The following is a 27,224-nucleotide window of genomic DNA, read 5'->3' as shown; positions in this document are numbered from 1 at the left end:
CACTATGCATGTATACAAATTTATCCTCAGACATGCGTAATATTTCACACGTTATCAATCACAAGTGCTTTTTATTGTGCAGTGAGTGGATTTATAAGTCAGCTCGGTCTTACATGCCTACACTTTTCAAATAATGGGGTGAAAACTATGTATGTGTGTATTGTTTTAGAGAAATCAGACCCGATTTTGCATGCAGTTGGTTCTGTAAATGTGGAAATTTTGTCATGCATGAGAGTCTGGGTCCTCTCAGCACCCTGAGAATCCCTAATAACTCTTTTAATAGGTTGCAGCAGATTGAACTGTGATGGTTTCCAGCTGAGACGTTTTTGGGTCAGTTTTTTTTTCTTAATTATTGCTTTGATCACATGAATAATTAGGTTTTCTCCTTTCCCCTGTTCATAACACACCCATTAGAAAACTCAGACACCTGCTCACCCACATTTCTCCACTTATCCTTCGAGTGTGCAGTCATACGCATTTAACAAACCCTGACAGAAGATGGAAAGATTTTGGAACGGGCTACAAAACGATTGAAGCGCTGTCAGTTCAAAGATTTTCTGGAAACCATGTTTTCCAAACGCACGCCGTCAAGATGATTTGAATTTTAAACAGATTCCTCACGTCAACATGTCTGCATAAGAAGCAATAATTGCTCTCTGAAGCTGCTGTACTGTTACCTATTTGTAGAAAAGTCCTGGGCATGCTGTGCTAAAGGTGGAGTCCTGTGAATCTCAAATTGAATTGCAAACCCTCCCCACTGTGGGGCTGCTTTCCTCCTGAGTCTTTTTATCTTACACATGCAGACAATCTGTGAAGTTTAAATGTGAAGGTAACAAGAACTTGAGCAAGTTTAAGCAAGTTTGATGTGTTTAATAAGACAAAGTTATGCCTACGATTTCTCTCCCTTTGACTAAAGGCCCTACATACAGGGGGCGGCATGCAGTACAGAAGATCTTTGCACATGCTTGGAAACACCAATCCTGACATGTAGGATACCAAAATGGTCTGGGGAGACCCTCATCTAGAAGTCTACCAAGTATTGGCATTCAAATGAAAAACCAAGCAATTATATGGACACTTCAAGCAAACCACACAAACAACCAGTTATATGGAAGCAGAGACTCAGCGAGCTAGCAGCCAAAGAGCTGAAAGAAAAATAAAAATAAATCAATCATAAATCATGTCTTACTTTTTACGTTTTGTGGTTAAAAAAAATCCTGGATCCTCATGGTGTTTCTGAGGTTCAGTTGGGGGTTATCCCACAGTTTTCCCAACTCTGACCAATTATAGAGGTGTTGATCATCAACATTAGCTGGCATTGGATTACTAAGATAAATACCTGTATAACACTACCACTAAAACACCCATAAAACTGTTCATGTTCACATTTTAGCCTCGACTGTTGCAGTTACTTATTAGACATTACTTTTTCCCAGATGAATTGGGATGCCTCTGGCTTTGACTTAATGTAATGTGTTTTTTTTTTAGTTAAATGAGATTTTTCTTTTCTATAGTAGAGTTACAGAAGCGAGCTGAACTGTTTTGGATTCTGTGCATGCATGTCTTTGCCTGCAAATCTCTTCTCCATACTGTATGCATGCCTGCGTGACAAATATGTGTCTGTTTGTGCATTTGTGATTTTGACACCTGCACATTGCAATCCAATTTTTTCCCCCCAGTTAGACTATGAGAATGAATAATTAAGCCAGATACATACCTTTTGAATTTCCAATGAATATTTATTGAATCCTTCCGCTTCACATAATCCAAATATTGATCGCCACCATCCCTCCCTTCTACGCCTCCCATCCTATTAGTTTAATCACCACAGTATTGCATGCTGGGTACGCGCAGCTGTAGTCTGTAACCTCGGCAATTGTTTGTGTACCAAAGACGAGTACCTCACATGATTTAAAAAAAAAAAAAGAATTTATTGGAGTAAAAATGAAAACATGACAATGAAGCAAATAGAAAATATTGAAAGCGATTTAAAAAAAAAGAAAAAAAAAAGCTTGCTGAGAAGTAAACAGAATAGTTTGAGCTGCAGCATACGTTTCAAAATGTGATGTTCATTTGGTCTGTGCTAAGAACATAAGATCAAAATTCATGTTCAAAAAGAAAATCTTATTAATGGATTTGTTTTGACACGTGTATAACCTCGTCTTTTAAGAAAGCTGAAATGGAAAGAAACGTTATGGTTGGAAAAGTGTTGCTTACGTAAAGCAGCAGCTTGTTGGGGTCACACTGACCATTGATGAAGAACCCGTCCAAACAATGCGGCACAGATCTGACAGCAGAGCTCTCATCAGAACTTCTGTGAGGCTAAATCAGATTTTATCGTCTCATACCGGCAGCATCAGATGAACGTTATTGATTCTGGCAGATTAATTGGGTCATTGGGGGGATAACGATATGAAAGTGTTTGTTTACACAACAGAAAACACATTTTCATATTTTCTGTTGACTCATGGAAGAGACGATCCTCCATTCAGTATTATCAGTCAGCTAAGAACAGGAAACTTCACACAGACTCACCAAAAACTGGACAACAGAAGATGGAAAAATATTTTGCCTGGTCTGATGAGTCTTAATTTCAGCTCCACATTCAGATGGTAGGCTCAGAATTTGGTGGAATCATGATGAAAACATGGATCCATCCTGCTTTGTATCAGTGGTTCAGGCTGATGGTGGGGGTGTAATGATGTGGGGGATATTTTCTTAGCCATTTTGACCTCTTAGTACCAACTGAGCTTTATTTAACCACCACAGCCTACCTGACTATTGTTGCTGACCATCCATCCCTGTATGACTACAGTGTTGCATCTTCTAATGGCTGCTTCCAGCAGGATAATGCATCACATCACAAAGCTCATATCATGTCCAGCTGGTTTCTTGAACATGACAATGTCCTCCAATGGCCTCCACACTGAACCTTTATGTTTACTTTGCAAACAAAGTTGCATACAAAATTTATAATATATACTGAAGGATGATGATCAGGAATATATCCTAAATATTATGTTTGGGTTTTTGTTTTGATGGCAGTAGTGGCTCTCTTACCGTCTTTGTCTTGTCACTAATAACAGAAGATCACTATTAGAAAACAGGCATATAATTAATAAGTTTCCCTTTATTTTTTTTATAAACCTAACATTAGAATTTCCCTTTGGATAGTAAAAAAGTATTTTTCATTTTTATCATTTTAAAGCAGTGAACTGACCACCAGACATGATTGGGAGAAGATTTATTGAAAGCATTGACATATCAGTGCTGATGTAAAATACAGCCAGATTCCAGTTTGTGTGTTAGGCCAGTTTTCTGTTTTTGTTTTTTTATTTTTTTTTCTTGTGTCTCAGATTTCATGTGTGGCAACTCTTGAGGGGAATTTGTGGCTCTTTAGTTGCCAAATGTGCCACTTCGCCCTCCAGCTTTATCTGCTTTTTGGTGCAGAACAGGTAGTGTTCAGTTATTTGCTCTTTTCAATGAAATCAGCTGCCTGCTGAGGCTTGAAATGGCTCCGATGAGAATGGCGAACCGAAACAATGAGTTTCAGATAGCTGAAGGTTATTATTCATTACTATGAGATAGATATATTTTTGAATGAGTGGGAAAAATTTTTGAAAAGTCTTAAAACGATTTAAGGCAGAGAGCTGATCTAGAAGATACATAATTTAGGCTTGATGGCTTCATGTCACCAATCATGAGCCATCATTTCTTTTTGCTAAAATCTGATGTTAAATAGATAAAAAGGTACATTTTCCATTATGTTTTTGCAGTGTTTGTGCCTGCAGTTTTCTGCAGATGTTTTAAAAACTAATCTAAAAAAAGATGACGTGTTTTAGGAGCAGGTCAGTGTACATCTAGAAAAAGAAAAAAAATAGCATGAAACCATTATTTTTTGTTATATTTTCACCGGGGTGGAACAGAAAAAGCTATTCAGAGGGCTGTGACATTAGCTGAATTGAGTGTGGGTTGTTTAAAAAAAGCATTTTCTGGGGCAGAAGAAAAGTACTTTCACCTGTTTTTCACCTTTTGTGTGATACAAGGCTGGAAACTGGCTGTGGCTTGGTTGTGATAGATGGTGGTTTGCTGTTATTGAAGCTACTCTGGACTGAGCCAAGAACAGAGCACACATACAAAAAAAGAAGAGAAACAGCACACTTAAAATGAAAGTAGAGCAAACACCCAGATGGTTGTTGGTAATGATAGCCGTGTGTGTTGTATGTATATTCTTATGCACTATCCTTTCTTTGACATGATATGACGCAAGCATGGTGCAGGAAGTTTCAGTTTGAATCTAATTTCATTTGTTTGGTACCACACTCAAAAGAAAGTCTGACTCTTTGATTCAGCCTGTGTCAGAATATTTGTTCACATTTCTTACTTTTCTTTGCTCGAGTGAAATCCCTTACAGAGCAAAAGAAAAGAAAAAAACAAAGAAAATAGAAAAAAACAGAGGCTTCAGTTTCTGTATTTTTCTTGTCATTAAAGTTGGAAAAGCTCCTTTCAAGCCATTTCAGACAAGTCAGGAAATCTGGGGGCGAGCGAAGAAGAGCTAGGGTGTGCATACGAGTGTGATGAAGATGTGATTGGTTCTTTGCTCATCATCAGCTAACCCCCTCCTGGAGTGAGAGCTCCTCCGATTGGAGCCATCAGAGCGAGAAGGATAGCGGTTTCCTCACCTTGTGGTTCCCTTGTGAGTGAAAAACCATGCGTGATTTGTCCTGTGCTACAGCAGCATTTTGGCCTCTTTCTCCTCTTTTCTTTCTCAACACATATATATGAGCTGATACACAAAGAGCTGTGGTATTTGAAGGAGGAGAACATGAGAAATGAACTATGAACGATTAGTAAATGAAAGAAGATTGTCTTTGATTTGATTGTATTAATTAGCTCAGTCGGCGGAGTGCCTGCTCCATAACCAGCCCTTTGACTACACATGGCCTGACTGCATGATTAACTCAACTTTTCTATGTGTGAGTCAGAGGATGACATGCTTTTCTTAGTGATACAAGACATTTTTTTTTACTGTCTCTCTCTCACTCTTTTTTTTTTCTTAATGACAAACAGATGAACCTTGGTTTGCTCTGACGTTTGACTTTCACTTGCAGGTGTGTGTGTGCATAGAAAGAAGAAGACAGTGGTCTTTACAATGTCTAATTAGTGGCACGGGGCAGTAGCAAGCACAGGAAAGAAAAGGAGATGAGAGGTAGTGATGGAAGAGGAGGATAAATAGATAAGGCAGGTAAAGAGAGGAAGGATGAATGAAGGTGGGTGGAAAAAAGAAGTTTAAAAGAAAGAACAAAGACAAGAAACAAAGAGCCAATCAATACTTTATACCGCAGGGGAGAAGAATCAGCAAAAACAGGGATGTGTTTCTTTTAAAAGAAAAAAGATGGAAGAAAGTTATAGGCACATAAACAGGAACAACAAAGATGGAGAAGAAGGAGCTGGGAGGGATGGGAGCGATTTCAAATGAAGATAAGATACAGGGAACGTGTTTCAGAGGAGCCCCAATTTCACAGTGGTGTGAGTGCCGCGGGTTTTACTCTGTTGCGGCATCACAAGGAGCGCTTCACTTGATTGCGTATTAGTCCTATTGTGGTGGGAGCCCTGCGCATCTTTTATTCAGCAGCTCTGCTCCAGCTTGGCTGTAGCAGGACAGGCGTTTGTTTGTTCTTCAGCCTGCTGCGTGCTCGGGGTCGCAGATGCAGAGCCACATCTCCGTAACACATCTGCTAATGGACGGAGCAGCATTAGTCAAGTGTGTCAGCCTCCGTCCTGCTTTCTCAACTGCTGGCACTCATGTTATCATCAGCCGTCAAAGCTCCCCATTTGGAAAGGATATTTCAGGGTCTTCTCGATTTCACAGAGGGGTCCGGTTACACTGCAACAATTTTACTCCACGATATACAGTATCTAGAACTGTATTTGATTAGTGTGTGAGGATTAAGATAGCTGTTCATTGTAACTTGTAACCACCTCAATTACAGCTAAACTGTTCATTTAGATCCAAGGTTGGAATTTTTCAGTGTAATTTACAGTGATCAAAAAATACAGTAATATAATTGTTGGAAATCGTCACAACTGTTTTTCTCCATGCAAATAAAACTCCTGCTGCAGTTTCTAAGGTTTTGCCTATCAGAGCATAATAGAAAATTCTTTGGTCTTAGGTCTTAGCATAATAAAGCATGCATTTGCTTTTTAAAACCAACCTTTACTCCATTAACTTGAAGAAATCGATTCAAGTGTGATGTTACAAGTCCCTCCAATGATTTGCAGTGGAAATTTGAGCCATTCTTCTTTACAAATTTTTCTTTAGATGTTTAACAGATGGCCACATGTTTGACTGTAGCTTCCTAAGACTTGAGCTTCAGTTTGGCTTACTTCTATGAACAAATAAATGTAATTATTATATAATAAGAATTTATCGCATTTAAAATATCTTCTAGGAAAAATTTATGTAATTCTTATATATAATAAGAATTTATCTTCTGACACCACCATATGGCTGTGTAAGTGAACGATACCTACACAGAACTGAGTATTATGGTGCAGACAACTAATAATGTAAAGTCAGTCTGTTTAAGTGCAAGGTCATAGGAGGGTAGAATTATTTATTTTTCTTTATTTGTCCTCTATTTTGCAAGGAAAGTCCCACTGATATGCAAAACCCTCTTCCTTAGGTATTTTTAGTCAAAAAATACTTTGACATATGGGTGAGTTTGTGGTTGACTTAATAAATGCAAGGTGTCCAACCCCAAACCATAACCCCTACACCACCGTGCTTGATACTTGGTATGAGGTGTCTGTCCAGAGGTCATTACTCCAGAAGTCTTGGTTTGTTCACCTGCATCTTTGCAAACCTAAACTGTAGTGCAATGTACCTTATAAAAAGAAGAAGCTTCCCCTTGGCAACTTTTCTAAATTATCCATACAAATTCAGTCTTGTCTTTCATTTCTGCTCACCCATGTTGTCACCCACGGTGTCATTCTGGCCTGGATTTCTTCCTGCTATCATGTCCTATGGACACCAGAAAGTTTCCAGCAGCTTGTCCTTGGTACTGCAGGAAAGATAAATGAGACGGACTTGCTCCTGACAGTAATCCCTGTTATCTAGCTTGTCTGTGGCGCAGAATTAGAATCACATGAATCAGAAGATGGAGCTACCATCAACTACAAATAAAACAAACTACACTGTACTTTGAAAATATGTCCTTCTGCTGTTTGTTAAAGTCATCATTGAAAAATCTGATAAATATTCATTGTGTGGACTCCAATTAAACATGCAGAATGCATTTGTTTACTCTAGCGAATAACTTCTATCCTGCACCGTTTACATGCAAGTCTGTTAGCTAACAGCCCTCTGCTTTCTTGTCACTGTCAGCATATTACTGCTTTTCTATCCAGCCACCAACAGATCATGGGAATAGAGGGAAACAAACAGACTTGTCCACCCAAGACAGATATATTTTTTTAATTCTGTGCAGTATAAAATAAACATGACTTGAGTTAGAGGCATGTTATCCTGGTTATTTAGCAAAGTTCTGTGTTGTCAGTCCCCGGTGAACTTTCCAATTGCCTGTTTGTTCCCAGTAAACATGAACTGCTTTTGTACCCGACAGCAGTTTTACAGCAGTGTCACTAAGTGAATTGAAAGCGGAAAACATTGCTAACAGCCACTGAGGCACATCTAAAACTTTACTGTACAGTGTTTTCTGAACATTGCTTATTTGAACATTTGGCCCACATTCTGGGGAAATTCTCCACTGGCCCGAATCCTTGTCTCTCAGTGGACTTCCCCGCTAAAAGTGGCTCGTTATCGCCTGCGCTCTGGAGATGCCTCCAGAGACGCACACACTCCGGTGAGCACCCACGGGATGCACACCTGTGGGAATGGGGAAAATGCAGGATAACGCACCAGAAGACAACCTCATACAATGTCCAGCACATTTCTGCATAAGCTGCATTTGCTCATGTATGAATCTTGACTTTCCTGAGGTTTCCCTGCTGGACACAATGCATGCAGGCGTGCAGCCGATGGGTTTGTGGCTCGCTTAGTTTTGTTATTTCAGACCAGCTGTGAGCCATATTTCCTAGCTACAGTAACATCTGTGTCGTCCCCTTCCTCTCTTGTTTACCTTGCTGTCTCTTTATCTCCTTTTCTCATTTGCTTACACACCTTGTGTATTTTTCATTTAAACTATGTAAATGCGACAGCTGAGAATCCAACTTGAGAAAAAAAGAGAACTAGCTGATGGAAATAGAGTGACCATCAGCACTTCTATTTATGCTTGTCTGCTATTTTTTTTAGTGTTGCTCTAATTTCTGTTTCCTTTAGGATTGCTCCATCCTTAGGGAAATATATTTTGCAGTTTTTTGCATGCCATAGTTTTCTCAGTTATTAGGCTGCAGGTTGTTGTATACAACTCAGTGCTGCTGGTGAACTAAAGATAAGCTCGGGAGTGCTATACAGTTGGCCACTTAGCTGGAGTCATAATACTGCTTTCCTGACTGCCTCTCAAGTAGAGATGCACCGATTGCAAAATTCTTGGCCGATACCGATTTCCGGTTTTTGAGGGGGTCTGACCTGCCAAAACCGGTTTTACCGATACCGATTTTCTATCTAAGAAATCATTATAATCATACAATAGACACCATATTTACTTGGCTTGAGAATAAAACATCAAAAATAAGATATAGTGAGTTTCAACACTGTATAGCGCTGTATCAGAAAAGTATCGCCTACTTGGTAATTTGTACCGTGGACTCAGGTGTTTAATCAGGTTGACGAAGCCTTTATCCTGCACTACGCTGAACGGCTGGTCGTCCAGTGCCATGTACTCCATTATTTTTCGAGTGGTGGCATTAGACTTCTCAACACTCGTGTCGAACATAGGGGCGACGGTGGGGTGTTGTTGCTGTGACTCAGGTACATCCCTCTTAGTCTTAGCACTAGCAGCCGTGTCTTCTTTATACTTGCTAAACAAGCATGGGTGCTTCTTTTCCAAGTGGCGTCTTAAGTTGGTTGTTCCATAAGTCTTAGGCGTTGATCCTCCACGGCTTACTTTAGACTTACAAGCATTACACATAGCCTGTTTCGGTTCGTCCTGGCACACGGTAAAATATGTCCAGATCAACGACATCTTTGTTTTGCTTTGGTTCAGTTTTGAGCTGTCCGCGTTGAGCTGCTGCGCATGCGTGTCAGCGTGACCGGCCAAAAACCGGAAATGACGACAGTGACCGGCCGGTCACCGATTGGGCCGATTGGATAGAAAACCGGCCTTTTTGATCGGCGGCCGATTGACCGGTGCATCTCTACTCTCAAGGTATGTGGTCGTGTATGAGTAAAATGTTGTCAAATGTACAAATTTATTATTTCTTTTAAAATATCATCTTTCTTTAGAGTACATAATCCAGCTACTGGCAAAAATCATGGAATGAGCAGTGATGGAGGATGTTCCTCAAGTTTCTTCATTTCGTAAAATAGATAAATGAATAAAGACAAATTAAACAATAATGAGACATTATAATGTAACATGTGTGGGATATAACACTTATATTTGTGCTGTGTACTTGTTAATGGTAAATTCTCTTTTGTTGTTTCCTATATGTGACCTTCTGTGGTTTACACAATCTATTCACAATGAACAATGTATACCGGTTCGACTCAAGGAGCTAGGGAAATTATTTATGTTAAACAACACAGTGGTTTATTCTCACAACGGACTCATTCAGATTTCAGAACTCCCAAGTAACCCAATAATACAACAACAAGAATGAAAGAAATTGTCCTTTGACAGCTTGTAGCTGTTCAGATATCAAAAGTTCAAAGTTCAATGTGTCCAATTCAAAGTCCAGTCCAAATCCAAGTCAGTCCAAGTCTATTCAGTGTATGTGTATGCTACCCGGGTAGTGTGTGTGTGTATGAGTACTGCGCGCTGTTCAGGGGTTTCTCCTCCGGATGTGGTCTTCCATGAAGAGTATGAAGATGAAGAATTAGGCATCCTCCCGATTCCGCCACGTCTCGAACGGAATCTCCGGTTAACTGACTGCTGTTAACTTGTCGTAGATCCAGCACTCGGCATGAACCAAGAGGAAAAAAAACCAATCTGCATAGCAGAACATAATGTCACTAACAGTCATAAATTTCTCTCTCTGTACAGAATTAATTCTATTCTTCTCTTTTTGTTCAATGTAACTGATAATACTGCCCACAAAATAAGCATTTATATCATGAGATATTAATTCCTCAATTTGCCATTAATGTGTTTTTCTTAACAGTACTATATGAATTGTATTACACTGATAAATCCTTATATTCTTTTTTCCAACCGTGTTCCTAATTTAAATTCACAAAATATATTTTCATCCTTTCAAAGAAATTTAAATCTAAACAGACCGTTTAAATTATGAAAAGGATCAGGTAAGAACCTGCGTACGCACACATGCTGCTTAAGCACACTGAGTTCTTCTCACTCACAGCATCCAACATGGCATCAGAAAAAAACGAACATCCATATAAAATAAATATTCTGTTTTAACTCAACTCAACATATTGACTCATTACAGCTTCTCCAATATTTTTAAAGTCAACTCCGATTGGTTTTTTTTTTATACATAAGAAAGAATGAACATCCCATATTAATAATCAACTGAAAATTCACGTTAGCATTAGCTGTTAGCCATTTTAGCACCGTAACATGTAAAAGAACTCACCGGAGTCCTCGGTAAAACAAAAATATATCTGCTCCGGTTACAGTCGCGTTCGCACTTCTTTAAAAACTCAAACAAAACACTCTTTCTCTCTGGGAAAATATAACCAAATCCTTTCATAAACGTTCACAAGTCTTGCTCAGTGACACCTCGTGGTAGCTTCGGTATGAGATCGTTAGCCCATCTCCTTCCCATCATGCAATGCACATATGACAGGATCTCCGTCATTAAGCACACATAAAGCGCCCTCTTGTGACCACATTAAATAACTGAACAATACTCTTCAGCAATTCAGACAAAACAAACTGTTTCACAAGACCAACTGTATTTTTTTCAGGGGTTACAATAATAAATATATTTATCATTTTATTGCTGCCGTCGTAAAACATACCTAAATTTTTTTTCCATTTAATTAAATAAAAAGTGTTGGCATATAAACAAAGTTTTCAGATGGACAAATTAATACAATAGTCAGGTAGGCTGTGATGGTTAAGTAATATATATATATTTTTTAAATTTGATAAAATAACCCATGATTAAATATACTGAATACTTTGATGCTGGTCCTCTTTGCTCTGGCAGCCCTGGTCTGGCAGCTGCTGATCTTGGCCTGCCGGGGCCTGTGCACTGTGACCATGGTGGGCTCCGGCTGGAGCCTTCTTCTGCCACCCTTTGGGTGGGTCCGGGGTTGTCTCCGTGGTGGGGTGGCTTGTGTTCGTGCTCCGGGATCGCTGCTGATGGCCTGGGTTTCTGGGCCGCCCTAGTCTGCCTCTAGCCTTTGTAGAGTTGTGGTCACATTTGCATGATCACACTCGTCTCTGATCACTCCTGACTCCTTATACTCTGCATGCTGACAGTCACTGAGTTGTCCAGTGGGTTTATACACTAAGAGCTACTTTTGTTTAGGTTTTTTCTTTTGTGTGTTTCTGGTACTTTGGCTGTTGTTGTGATACATGTTGTTGCTGTCTTGGTTATTTATTTTTAGGAACTCCTGATGAGTTTACCTGTAAAAGCTGTAGGAAATTCTCTGTTGTGTTTCTGTACAGGTGTAGCAGTTGGCTGTCTGGTGTTAAAGGGTCGTTGCTTCTTTCTGTTGTATCTTTGTCTCCTTTTAGTTTTTCCATTTTCCTTTTTACTTCTCTTCACTATTTTACCTTTTTTTCTGTCCCCTTTGGTTAGGTCCAGCTAGATTACATAAGTTACATAATTCTAAATAAATAAATAAGATTATCAAGAGGAGCCCTATACCCATAAACCATTAAACAAAGCAGACCATGATTCTGTTTGCAACGGCCAAGTTTAAAAAACATTTATTTAGAGCGCCTTTCACTAAACCCAATGACACTTTACAATACAGCGAGAGATTACAGTACTTGTGTAATCTCTCTGCATGATTTAGAAATTCGGTGGCCACAAGTGATGTAAGTACTGGCGCACTGAGTAATATCAGCCCATGTTTACATGCTGTCTGCATCGCCATCGGGTTGAAACTTTTTCCCAGATGCTAAAAGATGTTAGTAGTGTTTTTCAGTCTGGCATTCACCAACAAACAATAAGGTTTGAACTTTGTATTAATCTGTTTATTATCATTTTTACTAAATCCCAACCATCCATCTGTTTTCCTCTGCCAATCTGGGGTTGGGTCGCAGGGTCAGCAGCCTAAGCAGTGAAACCCTGATTTCCCAATATCCAAGGGGATCCCGAGGTGTTCTGTTTTGTGGAGTAGAATAAAAGCTACCTTGGTAGTGGTGGCGTAGTCAGAGCAGTATTCTTATTTCCTATTTAAAGAATAGACAACAGTGTGCTAAAATTAGGGACAAGTGGTCAGCTAATCTACACTGAACACTGTGGTCTGGCCACTGCACACTGTTAAAAAATTACTTAAACTTTGGCTAAAATCCACACAAGACTGTAACCATGATTAAATGCCTCATCTCACTGGTTTTGCACTATTGATTCACACTCGGGGCTTGATCCTTTTAAAGATGCTGCTATAACTAAAGTAGGACTTTTTAATAGTATTATTCACTATTTATGCTTTGTACAGTTTATATTTTTTACTCCTGTTATTTAGACTAAATTGTTATGCTGTATTTATAGCTTCTTACTGTCTTATCTGTATTTGTTTTCATTCTTAAATTGTTTGTCAATTGTTTTATGTAATGTGCTGTTTTTCTATTGCGTATTTACTGTTTGTTTACCTGCCCAGGGACTGCAGATGTAAATAAGCTTTTAGCCAACTCTGGTGCAGTCATGTGGTTGTGCATTGTCCCTGCCAAATAAACAATAAATTTAAATTAAATTGAATTGAAATTTCCAGTCGAGAGATAGTCCCTTTAGCATGTCCTGGGTTTTCCCCGGAGTCTGAATCCAAAACACTGCAGATGAGATAAGAAAAGGCTTGGTCACTCATATTTGTGTTATTTCTACAAAGTACTGGTATCAATAAATTGTGTTTTGTTTTAGGCCCCCTTCATCCCGGTTCATTTAGCGAGGAATGGAGCAACAGCTAAGTTCAAGAAATCTGTATAACAAATAAAATCGACAGGATGGGCCAGAAACAGAACAAAGCAGTAAATCAGTGTAAAACATTGTTTCATGGCTGGATTATTAAGTAAAAATAACCTCATGAAAAGGTGCCACAATGACGGATTTTATGTCTCTTCTCTGTTCAGAAGGCAGACAAAGTATAAAGTGGAGAGTAGACCAGGAAAACATAGGTCAATGCACAGAAAAACACCACCACACGTGTCTACTGGGTCATAAAATATGATTGACAGGTGTTATTTCTAGTTTTTTTTTTAATTATTTTTACCATCACAATGATTTCTGTTGAGTTATTTAAAAATGTGTTAACAAGGTTAATGAATAAATGACAGAAATTAATGAAAAATACTTTATTAGTCCCAGAGGGAAATGGCAATGTTGTAGCATCCATCTGAGAACACATGCAGTCCATACCTGCTTTATCTTTAGGAGGGAACACTAAAGGTGGATTAACATAAAGACAACTAAATGCTCACCATACACCTACAAATGATTTAGAATGGTCATTCAACTAAAACAGAAAGGACTCTTTGTTAATGGATATTTTCTTTAAAAACTTTAACACTAATTCGATCCAGCCCTGCTGTTCTTTCCGTCAGCAAGTCGTTCCTACACACAACTGAATGCAAACATTGCCTCAGATTTGGTGAAATTGATAAAAAGTCACAACAAAACAAACAAGAAAAACATATTGAGCATATTTATGTGTGTGTGTGTGTGTGTGAACGCTCATGATTCCAGCTGCTTTCCTCCCAGTGGTCCTCTCTGTTTGGAACTCAGACAAGTTGGCCTCCATCATCAATACCTGTCTGGCTCTGTTTAGACATTTAGACGCTTGCTGTGGGTTCACTCCATCTAATCACAGTCTGGCTGTATATTTTCTAAAACGCCTCTCCGAAGAGCTATCAGCACAAGTTTATTTGAGCTCTGTGGAGCCTTCACGCATGCTGAGTTTATTTCTTTCTCTCCCTGTCTCCCCTTCCTCGAAGCCTCGTCTAAGTGTTGGCTTTGTGTGGTGGCAGTGAAATAACGGTGTTAATTTGCTTTTGTTGAGGTGAAAAACAATCCATCTTACGCCCACTATCAGGGGAAAAATTAAAAAAGAGAGAGAGAGAGAGGCACATCTCTGACTTTGTAAAGTTCTGTTGTTGTTTGTGGAGGGAACTGGATTAGTTGATGTGTATACGCTTAAAAGCGTAGCTTCAGGCTGCCACATGATGACTTTAACCAGTTAGCAAGAGACAGTATTGCAAAGAAACAATAAAGTCTATCTGAAGAGCAAATCAAAGTTAAGGCAGGGGTGAGAGAGGGGGAGTTTACAATTTTGACCAAACACTGAGCTCTCTGAAGAACAGAGCAGCAGTTTTTCTGTGAAATAAAAATGTGCTTTTCCATTTCATAATGCTCATATAAGACACAGTGAATCTTTGGGTGTTCATTTCTCTCTAAATAATTAAGCAGCAGGACTCATATCATCTTCAGTGTGTGACATTAATTGAAGAAAAAAAAAAAAAAGAGTACAGTAAATTATTTTTTTGCTGTTTGAAAAAGAACATCGAAAATCCTCCAGTGTGGTAAATCTCCACAGAAGATAACTGAATTGGTGGAAACACGCTGTTCAAAATGAGTCTCAGAAAGAGTTTTCCCACACAGCTGGTTGTCTGGTCATGTTCAAGATCTTTCTGTGTATTTAATGTTGCCCCCTCTGTTTTCTATCTGTTGTAGCCTTGACAGTGTTGAGGTCAAGTGAGGAGCAGACCCCTGTCCAGCAGAGTAAGTTCATGGGTGACATTGAAGAGCTGGCCTCCAGCTATGAACGCAAACTTATTGAGGTAGGTGTGGTCTCCATCTACACTTTCATGCCTATCAATAGATAAAATCATATTTATTTATTTAAATGGAGGAAACTAATTAGCTTAACGTTAGGCATTTAAATCACAAATTTGATAACAATATATCATATCCTCTCTGGGCCGCCCTAGTCTGCCTCTAGCCTCCGTAGAGTTGTGGTCACATTTGCACGATCACAGTCATCTCTGATCACTCCTGACTCCTCATACTCTGCATGCTGACACAGTCACTGACATGTTCAGTGGGTTTATAGACTAAAAGATATTTTTGTTTTTTTCTCTGTGAGTGTGCATCTGGTACTTTGGTTGTTGTTGTGATATGTTTGTGATGTTTGTTGATATGGTTATTATTTAGGATAACGTTCAGCTTTGTTTTTGTTTTTGTACAAGCTGAATATGATATATTGTTTGGTGTGTTTCTGTATAAGTGTAGCAGCTGGTTGTCTGGTGATGGTTTGGACTGAAGGGTCGTTGCCTTCTATCTGTTGTCTTCCTCCTTTCCTCCTTTTTCTGTCTCCTCTGGTCTGGTCCAGCAAGATTACATAGATTCTGTAATTCAAAGTAAACAAATTACAGTAAATAAATAAATAAATAAATGAATTAGATTATCAGGAGGAGTCTTATACTAATAAACCTCCCCTTGGAAAAGCAAATTTGTTTGGCACAACACAGCAACAAGACCATCATTTGGCGTGCTATGATGCAGGTTTAAAAAAAAAAAAAAGGAAATGAGCTTATCATGGTTACTTTATGCTGCTGATCCAATCGTGAAAAGGTTTAAACCGTCCCTCTCGATCGGATTGAAAATTCTTTCCTTTTGAGGCCAATTTGATCAGCTGACATGTTTACATGATTGTTTTTTTTTTGATCGGATCAAAAGTGCAACTATTTAGAGATATCAGCATTTTCCTCATCAAACTGAAATAAGAAACTTTGGTTGCTGGAATAAAGCAAAATGTAAACAATTCCACATATTTTTCCTTTAGCATGTCTCAAATGATGTCTCAGTTTAAATGAATGCTACTGATTTGTTGATCATTGAATCCGTGTAGATGGATGTACCTTTACACCTCTAACTGCCTTCAAAGGGCAGTTGCACAGTAACTTCATCCCTGTATAATAAGACAGAAGTGTGCATAGATAAAACTGCAACTCACTAATATCACTAGGCCTGTGATTCAGTAGCTCATAGAACAACTTTTAGCAGCGAAATCATGAAGTATCGATTCAGCTGAAACGTTTGTCACAGTTGTAAATAACCACACACGTAAACACAGAAGGTAATAATGAGTTATATCATTTGACATAATGAATGATAATTATTGTTAGGATAATCATGTAAACATGTAATAAGTGAAGAATGATGGTCACTGTTGACCAGCGAGGTGACACTGTGGCCAGGCCTGGTTAGTAATATTATCTTTATTTTCATTCATCCTGCTGCTTGTTTACATGTCAGTGTGTCTAATTTGTTGCCTTTTTGGCATTCAGGATTTTTTTTTTAATTCCCAACCACATAAACCTTGTTGCTTCTTGCCTCAAAGAGGAAGTTGATTCTTCAGTCTGCTGTTTATTCTGTTTATTTTTTCCTGCGGAATAAACATGATCTTTCCATCTGCATTTCAGTCTTCGGATCATCTCTCAATGCCAGAATTTCAGATAACTCCTGTTTGCTGAAGCAAAACAAGACAATCTGCCAGGTTTCAGACCAAGGCCCTTTTCCTGTCACACAGTGTCACTTCTCCACTGTATATCTCATCAAAGTAAATGAGATGATGCCGTATACTGAGAATCTCCTGGATACTTAGTTAAGAATGAAGTCTTTTAGAGCCTGTGGAGAGCTGTGCAGGGAAAAGTTCTCCTTAAGCGACTTTATCCCCTCAAAAAAAAAGTACAGAACTGAACCATCTGCAGTTTCATTGATTTAAAAACCGTAACAGTGCCAAGAGAAATTCCCTGAGCTGTTCTTCACAGAAATATCAATAGCAGGAGATGGGAAAGATGTCTAATAATTGGACATGAGCCTTAATGCTGCCAGCTGTGTGAGCAATAATAGGAGTTGTGTCCAATTCCTGTTAGATTGACAAAGGAGGCGATATTCTCCGTGTGTTTTCTGATGGGTAGTGATGTGTGTGTAGGAGGGGAGCAGCTGCATGAATAATTGATGTGTGGTTTTATATTTCTTTAATAAAAAGTAATTCAGTCCTTGTTCTCCTAAAGAACTTTTTAACTTATTTATGCACATGCATGTATGGTGCATTTTTAGCTGTTTATTTATTTATTTGTTTATTTGCTTAGCTGTCAGTCATGATCAGGTGTTCACAGCAAGGCCTGCAGGTTGGGTGTAGGACAGAGCAACAGTGTCGGCTCTCTCCTGGTTCCATGCCAGCCGGGCTTCCATGGCTTCATGTAAATAATCCCGCCATTCAGAACCCAGATGTTTTCCTTGTCCCTGTTTGGTAATGAGTTGTCTCCTGGAAACGTTGCAAAAATTCAAAGTGGTTGCGACAGCAAGACCCTTGCTGGCTCTTTTTGTTCGGCTAATGGTACTGTATCAGCAAGCCACAGAGGAGAGGAAACAAGAGAGATGTGGCTCTAACAGCCGACTCGGGATGCTCTCATTATTGTTCAGCACCAGTGCTGTCAACAATCCAGTTTAATAGGAGCTGCCATATTATTCAGAAATACAGAGGATTGCGGTTGAAATTGGGTCGAGAAAAGCAGATGTAGTGATTGTAGAAAAAAGCTTCATATAATAGTGTGTGTACTGTTTTGTGTGTATTCACTGATTTGAGGGTTATAAGGACTTGGAAAGTCTGTGATTTACAAAAGTAGCTATCAGTACTCCTCTTTCAACAATCTCACTTCAGTGTCTGAGATAAAATCTGACCATATTGATTTTAGAAAATGTCACATCGAGCTTTGATGGATACATACGGGTCTACTACGGACAAATATTGGACAGGGCTCAGCCTGAATTAAAATGGGAAAAACCTTCACTTCAGACTGACTTCAGTTTTAATTTAACTCGAATGCAAATGTGTTGTATTGATTTTGACTTGGCTCATATTTGAGAGAAATCCCCAGGCATACTGTGCTCTTTGCCTGCTGTGTCCTGGTTTCTACATAAGAGACAAGCATTTCAAGCAAAAATATTACGTGAAATCACTAAAAAAGTTTTTTAAATTTAAATACCTCACCCCAGATAGGTGGTTAGTATTGGCTAACACCATGTTGCTAGCATTGCCATGTACACATGCTGTTGGTTTTCCATTTAGTTCCCAGTGTTCAGTAGTTTTGGAAAACACATTGCAAGGTTTCTAGCGTTATGATGCTCTGGCACAGCTTTGGTCTGCAGAACAGCATAGTACACTTTCTTCTTGAGTACACAATGACATATGATGTTATATACTACTCTGTTGTAAACACTGCATGAATTTGTCGTGAGCGACATCTTGCTAACTTTGTGTGCAGCTCAGCTACAGCATCATCATAAAGTTTCTTCAGTCTTCAGGCTCAACCAGTTCCAGCAAACTTTGAAAACCTTAAAGGAAACTGATTTCTTTAGCTTATCTTTAAGATGAGATCCTCTTCACATCTGACATCCAACTTACTTCCTGTGGTGACAAAGCTAGTCACTGACTGCTACTTTGTGGACATATCGTCTGTTGCATGCTTTGCTCTCCAATGACTGCATTGTCATGGTAAATGTGCCTTTCTTGTCAAGTGTTGACCACTCAAAGCGCTACATGTCACATTTACCCAATCACACACACACACACACAGTACAAAGCGCTTTTCACTATCACACATCGATAGATACATTGAGGCAATGTGGGGTTCAGTGTCTTGCCTGAGGATGTTTCTGCCTGTAGTTCGGGGAATCCTCAATAGATGCCTGCTCTTCCACCTGAGCTACAGCCACCGTATTGGACTTGTGATATGGTAGCTTCGTCTGACAGAGATTTCACTGGATCTCATTTTCTCTTATTTTCTTGAAGAGGTTCCACATAAAACTGGTTATTTCTGGTACGCCATTGGCATAAAATCCCACAGCACCACATGCATTTTACCACAGCTTTGCAACCATGAAACCTTCTTTGGTTGTTTTTTTTTGGCGGTTGACAGACAGATTGTGGTGGTGTTAATTATTGCATTACTACCAGGCACTGGTTAAAACGACAGTCTGGTTCATACCTGATAGTCACCTTAACTATTAATAATTCAATTTCTTACAATTGAATATGTATTTAAAATTTGACTCAACTCAGTCATATGACTGAGTCTAAAAGAGAAATCATTACCAAAATCACCCATGACAGAATCCAGATCAGAGACATTTAAGTAATTTACAAAAAAAAAATCAATTTGGTATGTTTGCTAGTTTGCTGCATGCTCGGTCACATGGTAATAATGTGCTTCAAGTGTTACTGAGTAAAACTGATCTGAAGAGTTGGACCCAGAGGGAGATTTTCCCTCTTTCTCCTGTCACGCCTTCATTTGTTTCATTCGCTTCTGTACCAGAGACAGCGCACTACTTCTTATATTCATTTATGCTTGCATGCATTCACCAGATCCAAACGTTTCTTCTCACATTAATCTGCATGAATGTTTTATCTAAGTCGTATTAAAAATCTATGTGGCTGAGCACTTAAAGTTCTGTGTCTGAAATGAGCAAAGGTGAGGTGGGACGAAACGAAGAATGTGTCAATGACATGCAGATGCAAAGAGATAAAGCCAAGCGGATGTATGTGCAACAACTCCAGAGGATAAAGATGTGAGCATTTAAATCTTTGGATCGACTTCACACTGCTTCTTATTGGCTTTGAGTAATAGGAACAGATTTCATAATGCTGTAAACATGTCCAGAGGTTTCTGAGAAAAAGCCGTACTGCGTGACATTGATCCACAACTTTTGGGTGATAAGGAAAGGGTGAGCAGGTGGTGATGTAACACAAGCTCTTATCAGAGCATACAGGCTGTTGTTGTCAGGTTGAAGTTGTGTAGTGTACTGTATGCAGTGAACCTCCTTTATGAACTTATCAGCCTGCAAATCACTTAAACTCACCAGCATGTGACTGTTCGTGTTTAATTACATTTGTTATCAATTGGGGAACTGAGGTAAGAACTGCATGGACCTTGGAGGCATGTTGTTCATCATCACCGAACATCACGAACAGAATATCTTTCTTATAAATTGGTGAAAATGACAGCGAGTTGTAGAGAAGAATGATTTCTCAGTTGCAGTTTGAGATGAAACAGAAAGTCCCCCCCTTGAGGCACCTCAGGTTTCTGACTCATCTGCAATATTTCAAGGCACTTGTGGCTGTCTTAGGTCTGCTTTACAGAGATGTGTATCCATGTCTGAGTCTTCTCAAAAATTGTTTTGTTGTTCATAGTTTGACTGATATGTCAATTTTCTATTAAAAATAAACTAGACAATGATATAACTGATGATGATTGACTAAAATGTCACAGTAAGACAAACATAGGCAGATATAGGCAAAGTTCACGCCTGATCCCACGCAGTCAAACACACAAACAACCAAGGGACACACAGCAATGGTGAGTCTGGAGAAAACAAAGAAAAACATTTTTAAACTGTGTTGTAGGGTGTGTGACCAGAGTGGCAGAAAGATGGCAGTAGGCAGAGGTCTTCCAAAATGGCAATAATTTATTCACCAAGGTGCATGTTTCAACAAAAATATATACGAAAAAAAGCAAAGAAACATAATCTAAGTTAACAGTTAACTTAACCAACATAAGTGAAATCTAATAAACCAAACTTAAAGTAGACATGCACCCTGCTGCATCATCATGGCCCCTCCTAATACAGACTAAAGGCCAGCCTTATATAAGCTTGAGTTCTATCCACAAAATGGCTTCCCTGGATTCCTCACACTTAACAGGTGAGTCTATCCTTTCAACATAAATTATACATACAATTTAAATTACTAAATCCCAGTCAACTTAAATAAACCAACACAATTGGTAATAAATGAATCCTGGTACCACCCACAGAACTAGGTAATACAAAATCAAACATTTCCTGTAACAAAACATAATCAATAATTTTCCTCTTGGGGATCCTTCATACCAGGGGCTATGCCTGCTCGGTCTGCAGGGTCGTTGCCATGGGGATAGCCCTTGTTTGGGTGGCTGGGGGTCCGGCCCTGTGGCTGTGGTGTAGACCCTGGCCTGCTCTGATCTGGGCGGTTTCTGTGGTAGGTGCCCTCTCTGGTCATGGTTGGGCTGGCTTTCTGGTTTGACTGGATCCCCAAGATATGGTTTCCTTTCAGCGGCGTCAAGTCAAATATTTATTTCTATTAATATTTTTATACCTACATTCAGTGAAGAGACAGTAACTAGGGATGGGAGTTCATGTTTGGGCAGAATAGGGTAGGGGTGGGTGGGAGGGTGGTGGGGGTGTACATGCATTTTGTTTGTGTGTGTGTGAAACAGACTACAAAGAGGTGTGTTTTTAAATTGCTGTTACATACTCTGGTGTGTAAAGGAAAAGGCTTTTTAAATTTTGTTTTCAATATGCATAATTTGCTTTTATTATGTAAAGCACTTTGTGTTGCTTTGTGCATGAAAAGTGCTTTATAAATAAAATTAGATTTGATTTATTGTCTATAGGCCATGCACACAACTCAAAAGATGACATTTGGTGACTGTTAGAAAGACTGAAAGGCTGAAAGATAAGTCAGTAAAAGAAAGAAAACAACAATTTCAATATATTTGTCTGAAACTGTTAAGAATCAAGGCTGTGATCAGTCTTTGCTGAAACTAAGAACACATTCATATATAGATTAGGAACACTGAAAATAGTTTAGTTAGACCTACAGACAGGCACTACTGCTGCAAACCCAAATTATTCTGCGCATTCACATCCTATAAACTGGCTTAAAAAACATTCAGCTATGCTGTTAAGGTAGATTTTTTTATTTATTTTTTTCCAGATGTTTCCACATGCCATGTATTTTGTCTGTTGTTTTGTATTGTTAAAGAGAGCTGTTGGTGGAAAGAAAGAAAGACATATAGGTCGAAACCTCCATTGGGATCAGGGATTCTCCTTTTGATCCACCAGCTCATTAATTAACCATAAACAACATCAAGAACAAGAGCAACAATTACAAGCCACTGACTCGGAAGAGACGTAGTAATGGCTAGAGGATTATGAACCAATGTGCTTGCATAATGCCTGTTGTCTTTATAGTGTTATGTAAGTAGATGTGACCCTGGAAAAGCCAAATTACTGCATAATGCACAGTTTTCTCCCAAATGATGCAGGTGAATCTGCTTTGAAGTGTTTGTGTTAAAGCCCTCCTAATCTTTGCCTTCTTCTTCGCCTTTTTGTTTTATTAAGACTAATTATTAAAGTATCTTTATCCTGATGGAAATAGTAGGCTTTCTCATGCATTCAAATTTAAAAATGTAAATAAATGTCCTAATTAATCAGTCACTGTTTCAGTTACAATTTGTGGCATTTTCATTTATATTTAGAAGAATAACTGTCGACCCACAAAGCTCTAAAACCATCATTCCAGTATCAAAAGTTAATGTTGCTCCTGTGGAGTTTAACTATGGACACGTATGTTAAAGTCAGGTCTTCTCTTCGGTCTTAATTACAGAATTCATTGTGGAAAATAATACATGTCACTTCTGAAACTTTGCAGCTGGTCTGTTACAACTTCGAATTTATGTGACGAACTTGTTTTTCTTCTTTCAGTCTCATGTTTTTGCTCAAAGCAGCTTCCTCTAAGTTGCACAAATCAACATATTTTAATAAGGCATTTGATTAAATACACAATTGCAATCTAAATGGCTTTACAGGGGGAAAAAAGGAAAGGAAAAAAAAACATGAAAGGAGATAATTAAATAAAACAATGAAGTAGTGATGACGACAATCATAGCAAATTGCAAGTAACAATAAGTACTAATATAGATGTAAGTATACTATACTATCAAAGTACCAGAGAGGATAAAAAGCAATAAATGAATAGAAAACTTTCTTAAACAGATAAATATTAAGGCCTGGTCTTAAAATATGTAAGTTACTGTTGCTTCACTCGTCCTTGGATAAAATTGTCATTGAACGGACGCAGGAGACGAGGTGGAAGGAAGGAGGAAAAGGTGACTAAAGATAGTTTAATAGAACAGAAAAACCCTGCATAGGAAACTCAACTGCAAAAGACCAAACTAACACAGACACAATGAACTGGCAACGAATTAAAGTAAAACCTGGAGCAGAGGTGCTGATTACAAGATGAGGAGCAGGTGTGACAATGACGGAAGCAGCGAACAGGAAGTAGAGCAGACAGGGTACACAAAGGGAAACAACTCTACAAAATAAAACAGGAAACAAGACAGAAATAAAAAATTATAAAAGACCAGAAAACTAAATGGAAAGCAACAGAACAAGAAAAAAAACCCAAAGATCATGACAGATATTCACTGTAAGGAAATAGTAGCAGATTTATTATTAGCTTCTTTTGAAACGATATTAGAAAGAAGTGATATTGCAGAATGTTGCATAATATGAGCTGTGGTATCAAATATTTTACAATATGAAGTCACTCTCAGGTGCATTAATGAAGGCTGAAGGCTGCATTCCACATTGCCCTACCCACAACTATTTTATTACCTGAAATATAAATGTGGCTTAGTCATTGTTAACAGTTTTCACTTCACCTGCCTCCCTTTGATGTTACAAGATGAAAAAAAACAGGTTTTTTTCTTATCTCATATGATATAAAATGAGATCTTTGCTGATAAGGAGACTGAAGATCAAACTAATCACTGAATATTGGGCCATATGATTTGTGGGTGATGACCATCCTTTCTTATCCTTACAGATAGATTACACAGACAAGGGCTGGTACATCTGGCAGACATGTTGTAGTGTTTTTTGGGGGATGACACTAGCTGAGGTGTTGGAGCAGGACTGAGCCCACAGTGTTCAGGCTTGGCTTACAGAAAACTATGTGATTGATGTGTTAGTTTTAAAGTTATAAATCCATGCTGGATAGACGGACATAGTGCCAGTGCAGCTTTTCTTTCTAATCTTGGAAAGGCCAAAAGAAAGATGCAACTTTGTTGTCCTAAACTAGCTTTAAACTCCTCCGTTTGTCATTCTTGCAGATCAGAGAACAGCCCCTTTTCTCTTAGAAATAGTGGTCATGTAGCCATCCACATGGGCCAGCTCAACGCCATGACTCAGAATCTAAATGACCACTGCTATTTATTTACCCCTGTAAGAAAAGGACACCTTACTGCTGCAATAGTCTGAGTCATGGAAACACAGATGTGCCCAAATACATGAAAACATTTAGCATGTGCTGCTTTAATCCACAGCTACCAGCTGAGAGTTGTTTAATCCACAATCTTTATCCTGACAAATTTCTGTCAGTGTATATTAAAATGTTGGCCCTGTGATGGTTAAAGGGACAACTTTATGAATGGAAACCTAATCTTAATCTGTCTGAGAAGGCCCACTAAGAGAAGGCTTTAGTTCCCGGAGTGTTCATCCGCATGTGATGAAAACACTGCTAAATTAAAGCTGACAGACTGCACTTTAACTGTTTCCGTCACTGCTGCGTATCAGAGCAGTAACACAACGCAGCCAGAAAAATGGGATTCAGCTGCTCCAGGAAGTCACTGAGTGATGCTGCAGAGACAAAGACGAACCTCTGTATCATGCTTCTTCTTCTTAAAAATAAAAAAAAGTTTTTCTTTTGACCTTTTCTAAAAACTGAAAATAGTCTTTTTTCTGTCTGTCCATCTGCCATTCTCACTCGTTCTTAAGGCGTGCCTCATTTCTCTATCTCTCTTTGTATTTTTTTCCCACCTCAGAATGGACAGCAAAGCTTGTGATGTCTATATTGGTCCTTTCTCACACTCTTTCTTCTTCTTTTTTTCCTCCTTCCTCAGCCATCTCGCTTCCTGTTTAGGAGCAGCTGTGCTGAAGTGAGTCATAGACATAGGCAGAGATATAAGCAGCATTTACATATACAGAGTACCCCAGTTCTGGCCATTTTGTGATTAAGTTCTTGCCCAGGTTATGATGCCTTTGAAGCACTTTGATTGGATCTCCCATGTGGAATCAATAACCTAAAAGATCAAGGACATTTTTCTCTCAAGTTGGGGTGTACTGCACAGTGTGAAATCATCCTAGTTGGAATATGAACACTTAGAGCTGCCTGCCATTAGGTTTTCTGTAACACCACTGTGATGATATGTCTTGATGTGGATAAAAATAACCAGAATTTAAAGAAATGTGGCATACAACATGCAGTGGCCACTGTACTCGACCTACCTTGCTATTACTTTGTTGATCCCCCTTTTTTTCTAGATCTGTCTCAATTCTTCATGGCTTAGATTCATCAACGTGTTGGAAATATTCTTTAGAGATTTTGCTCCATATTGACATGACAGCATCACACAGTTGCTGCACATCCATGATGAGAATTTCCCTTTCCACCACATCCCAAAGCTGCTCTATTAGATTGAGATCTGGTGACTGTGGAGGCCGTTGGAGTAAAGTGAACTCATTGTCATGTTAAAAAAAAGTAGTTGGAGATGATCTGAGCTTTGTGACATGGTGCATTATCTTGCTGGAAGTGGCATGAGAAGATGCTCCACTGTGCTCATAAATGGATGGACATGGTCAGCAATAATACTCAGGTAGGCTGTGATATTTGGTACTAAGGGGTCCAAAGTGTGTCAAGAAAACACTCCACAGTACACCAGTACCGGCCTGAACCTTTAATGGAAGGCAGGATCGATTTATACTTTCATGTTGTTTCCATTAAATTTTGACCCTACCATCTAAATGATGCAGCTGAAATTGAGGTTTTTCAGACCAGGCAACGTTTTTCCGATATATTTATTGGAATTTTTTATAATTTACAATAATTCTTCCTTAGTGTCCACTTTTGGTGAGTCTGTGTCAATCGTGGCCTTAGTTTTCTGTTCTTAGCTGAGAAGAGTGGCACCTGGAGGGGTCTTCTGCTGCTGCAGCCCATCTGCTTCATTGTTTCACATGTTATACGTTCAGAGATGTTCTTCCACATACCAGCATGCGTGTCACCAACAACCATGCCATGTTCAAAATCACTTAAACCTTGTCCTGTGTATCTCGTGTGTTAACAGGTGTAGCTAATAAGGTGGCTGGTGAGTATATTTTACCAAAGTAAATACACACAGATATAAGTAGATATTTCAGAAATATGATTGTTAATTAGAGTGTTTTAGGTCTAGAAATATCTTCATTCACTTTGATTTAAAAGTGATAAAATATGTTGATGTGCAGTTTTAAAACATGAAATAAATTAATTTGTATAATTAGAAAAAATCAACCAGCTTTCTTTTAGCGTGCATTGAATTTAAGTTTCCATGGCAACACCTACTTCCGTTTCCTCTTCAATAATCAACACATACATGTATTGCTGCCTCTTGACTGTACAAGCCTCATATTTTTTCTTTTGTAATGTCCCTCTCTACTTTATTTCCTCTGGAAAAAATAAAGTATTTTTCTACATCTAAGACCCACTTGTACTAAACGTAAAAAGGTTGTTTGTGTAACTACTGTGTGGGACCAGAAATGGAGATCTAATGGTTTACTTCTCATGGCTGTAGACCATAATTTAGTTATTAAAGCCAAAGACTTTATATAAAAGATGTGGTGATGTAACTCGGTGGTTTGTGAACTGCAGTTTTGAAGCTATGAGTTCAGTGTTGAGCCTTTTCTATGCAGGCTTCTTATGTCTGGCCGTTGGATAACTTAACCGTCTTTCAGCGATGTCCCTTGTGTCATATTTTCTTTAGCCCTTTTAAGTCTGCTTAATTAAATTTCCAAAAGCTGGCTTAATCGGGAATCAGGAACAGAGTCTTAAAACACCAATTCCAAGAAAATTTTGAACACTATAAAATGAAAATAAAAACAGAATACAATGTAGAAAACAAAATATATCAAATGTTAAAAGTGAGACATTGTACTATATCATGAAAAACGGTCAGCTACTCCTAAATTTAATGAGAGCAACATGTCTTATAAAATTTGGGAAAGGTGCAACAACAGACTGGAAAAATAAGTGGTGCTTTAAAGAG

General features: G+C 38.7%; 1 protein-coding gene across 5 annotated transcripts in view; it reads left to right on the top strand.

Annotated features, from left to right (window-relative positions):
* The window catches only part of snx29 (sorting nexin 29), a 178,272-nt gene that overhangs the window by 71,468 nt on the left and 79,580 nt on the right, over positions 1–27,224 (top strand). For all 5 annotated transcript variants that reach the window (XM_041973898.1, XM_041973897.1, XM_041973900.1 and 2 more), the window contains one exon: positions 14,989–15,095. In XM_041973898.1, the coding sequence (XP_041829832.1) occupies positions 14,989–15,095 (107 nt within the window). The remainder of the gene's footprint in view (positions 1–14,988; positions 15,096–27,224) is intronic.

The sequence above is a fragment of the Melanotaenia boesemani genome, chromosome 21, assembly GCF_017639745.1.
Source record: "Melanotaenia boesemani isolate fMelBoe1 chromosome 21, fMelBoe1.pri, whole genome shotgun sequence".
Classification (NCBI taxonomy): Eukaryota; Metazoa; Chordata; class Actinopteri; order Atheriniformes; family Melanotaeniidae; genus Melanotaenia; species Melanotaenia boesemani.
This window is presented reverse-complemented; position numbering and strand designations above follow the sequence as displayed.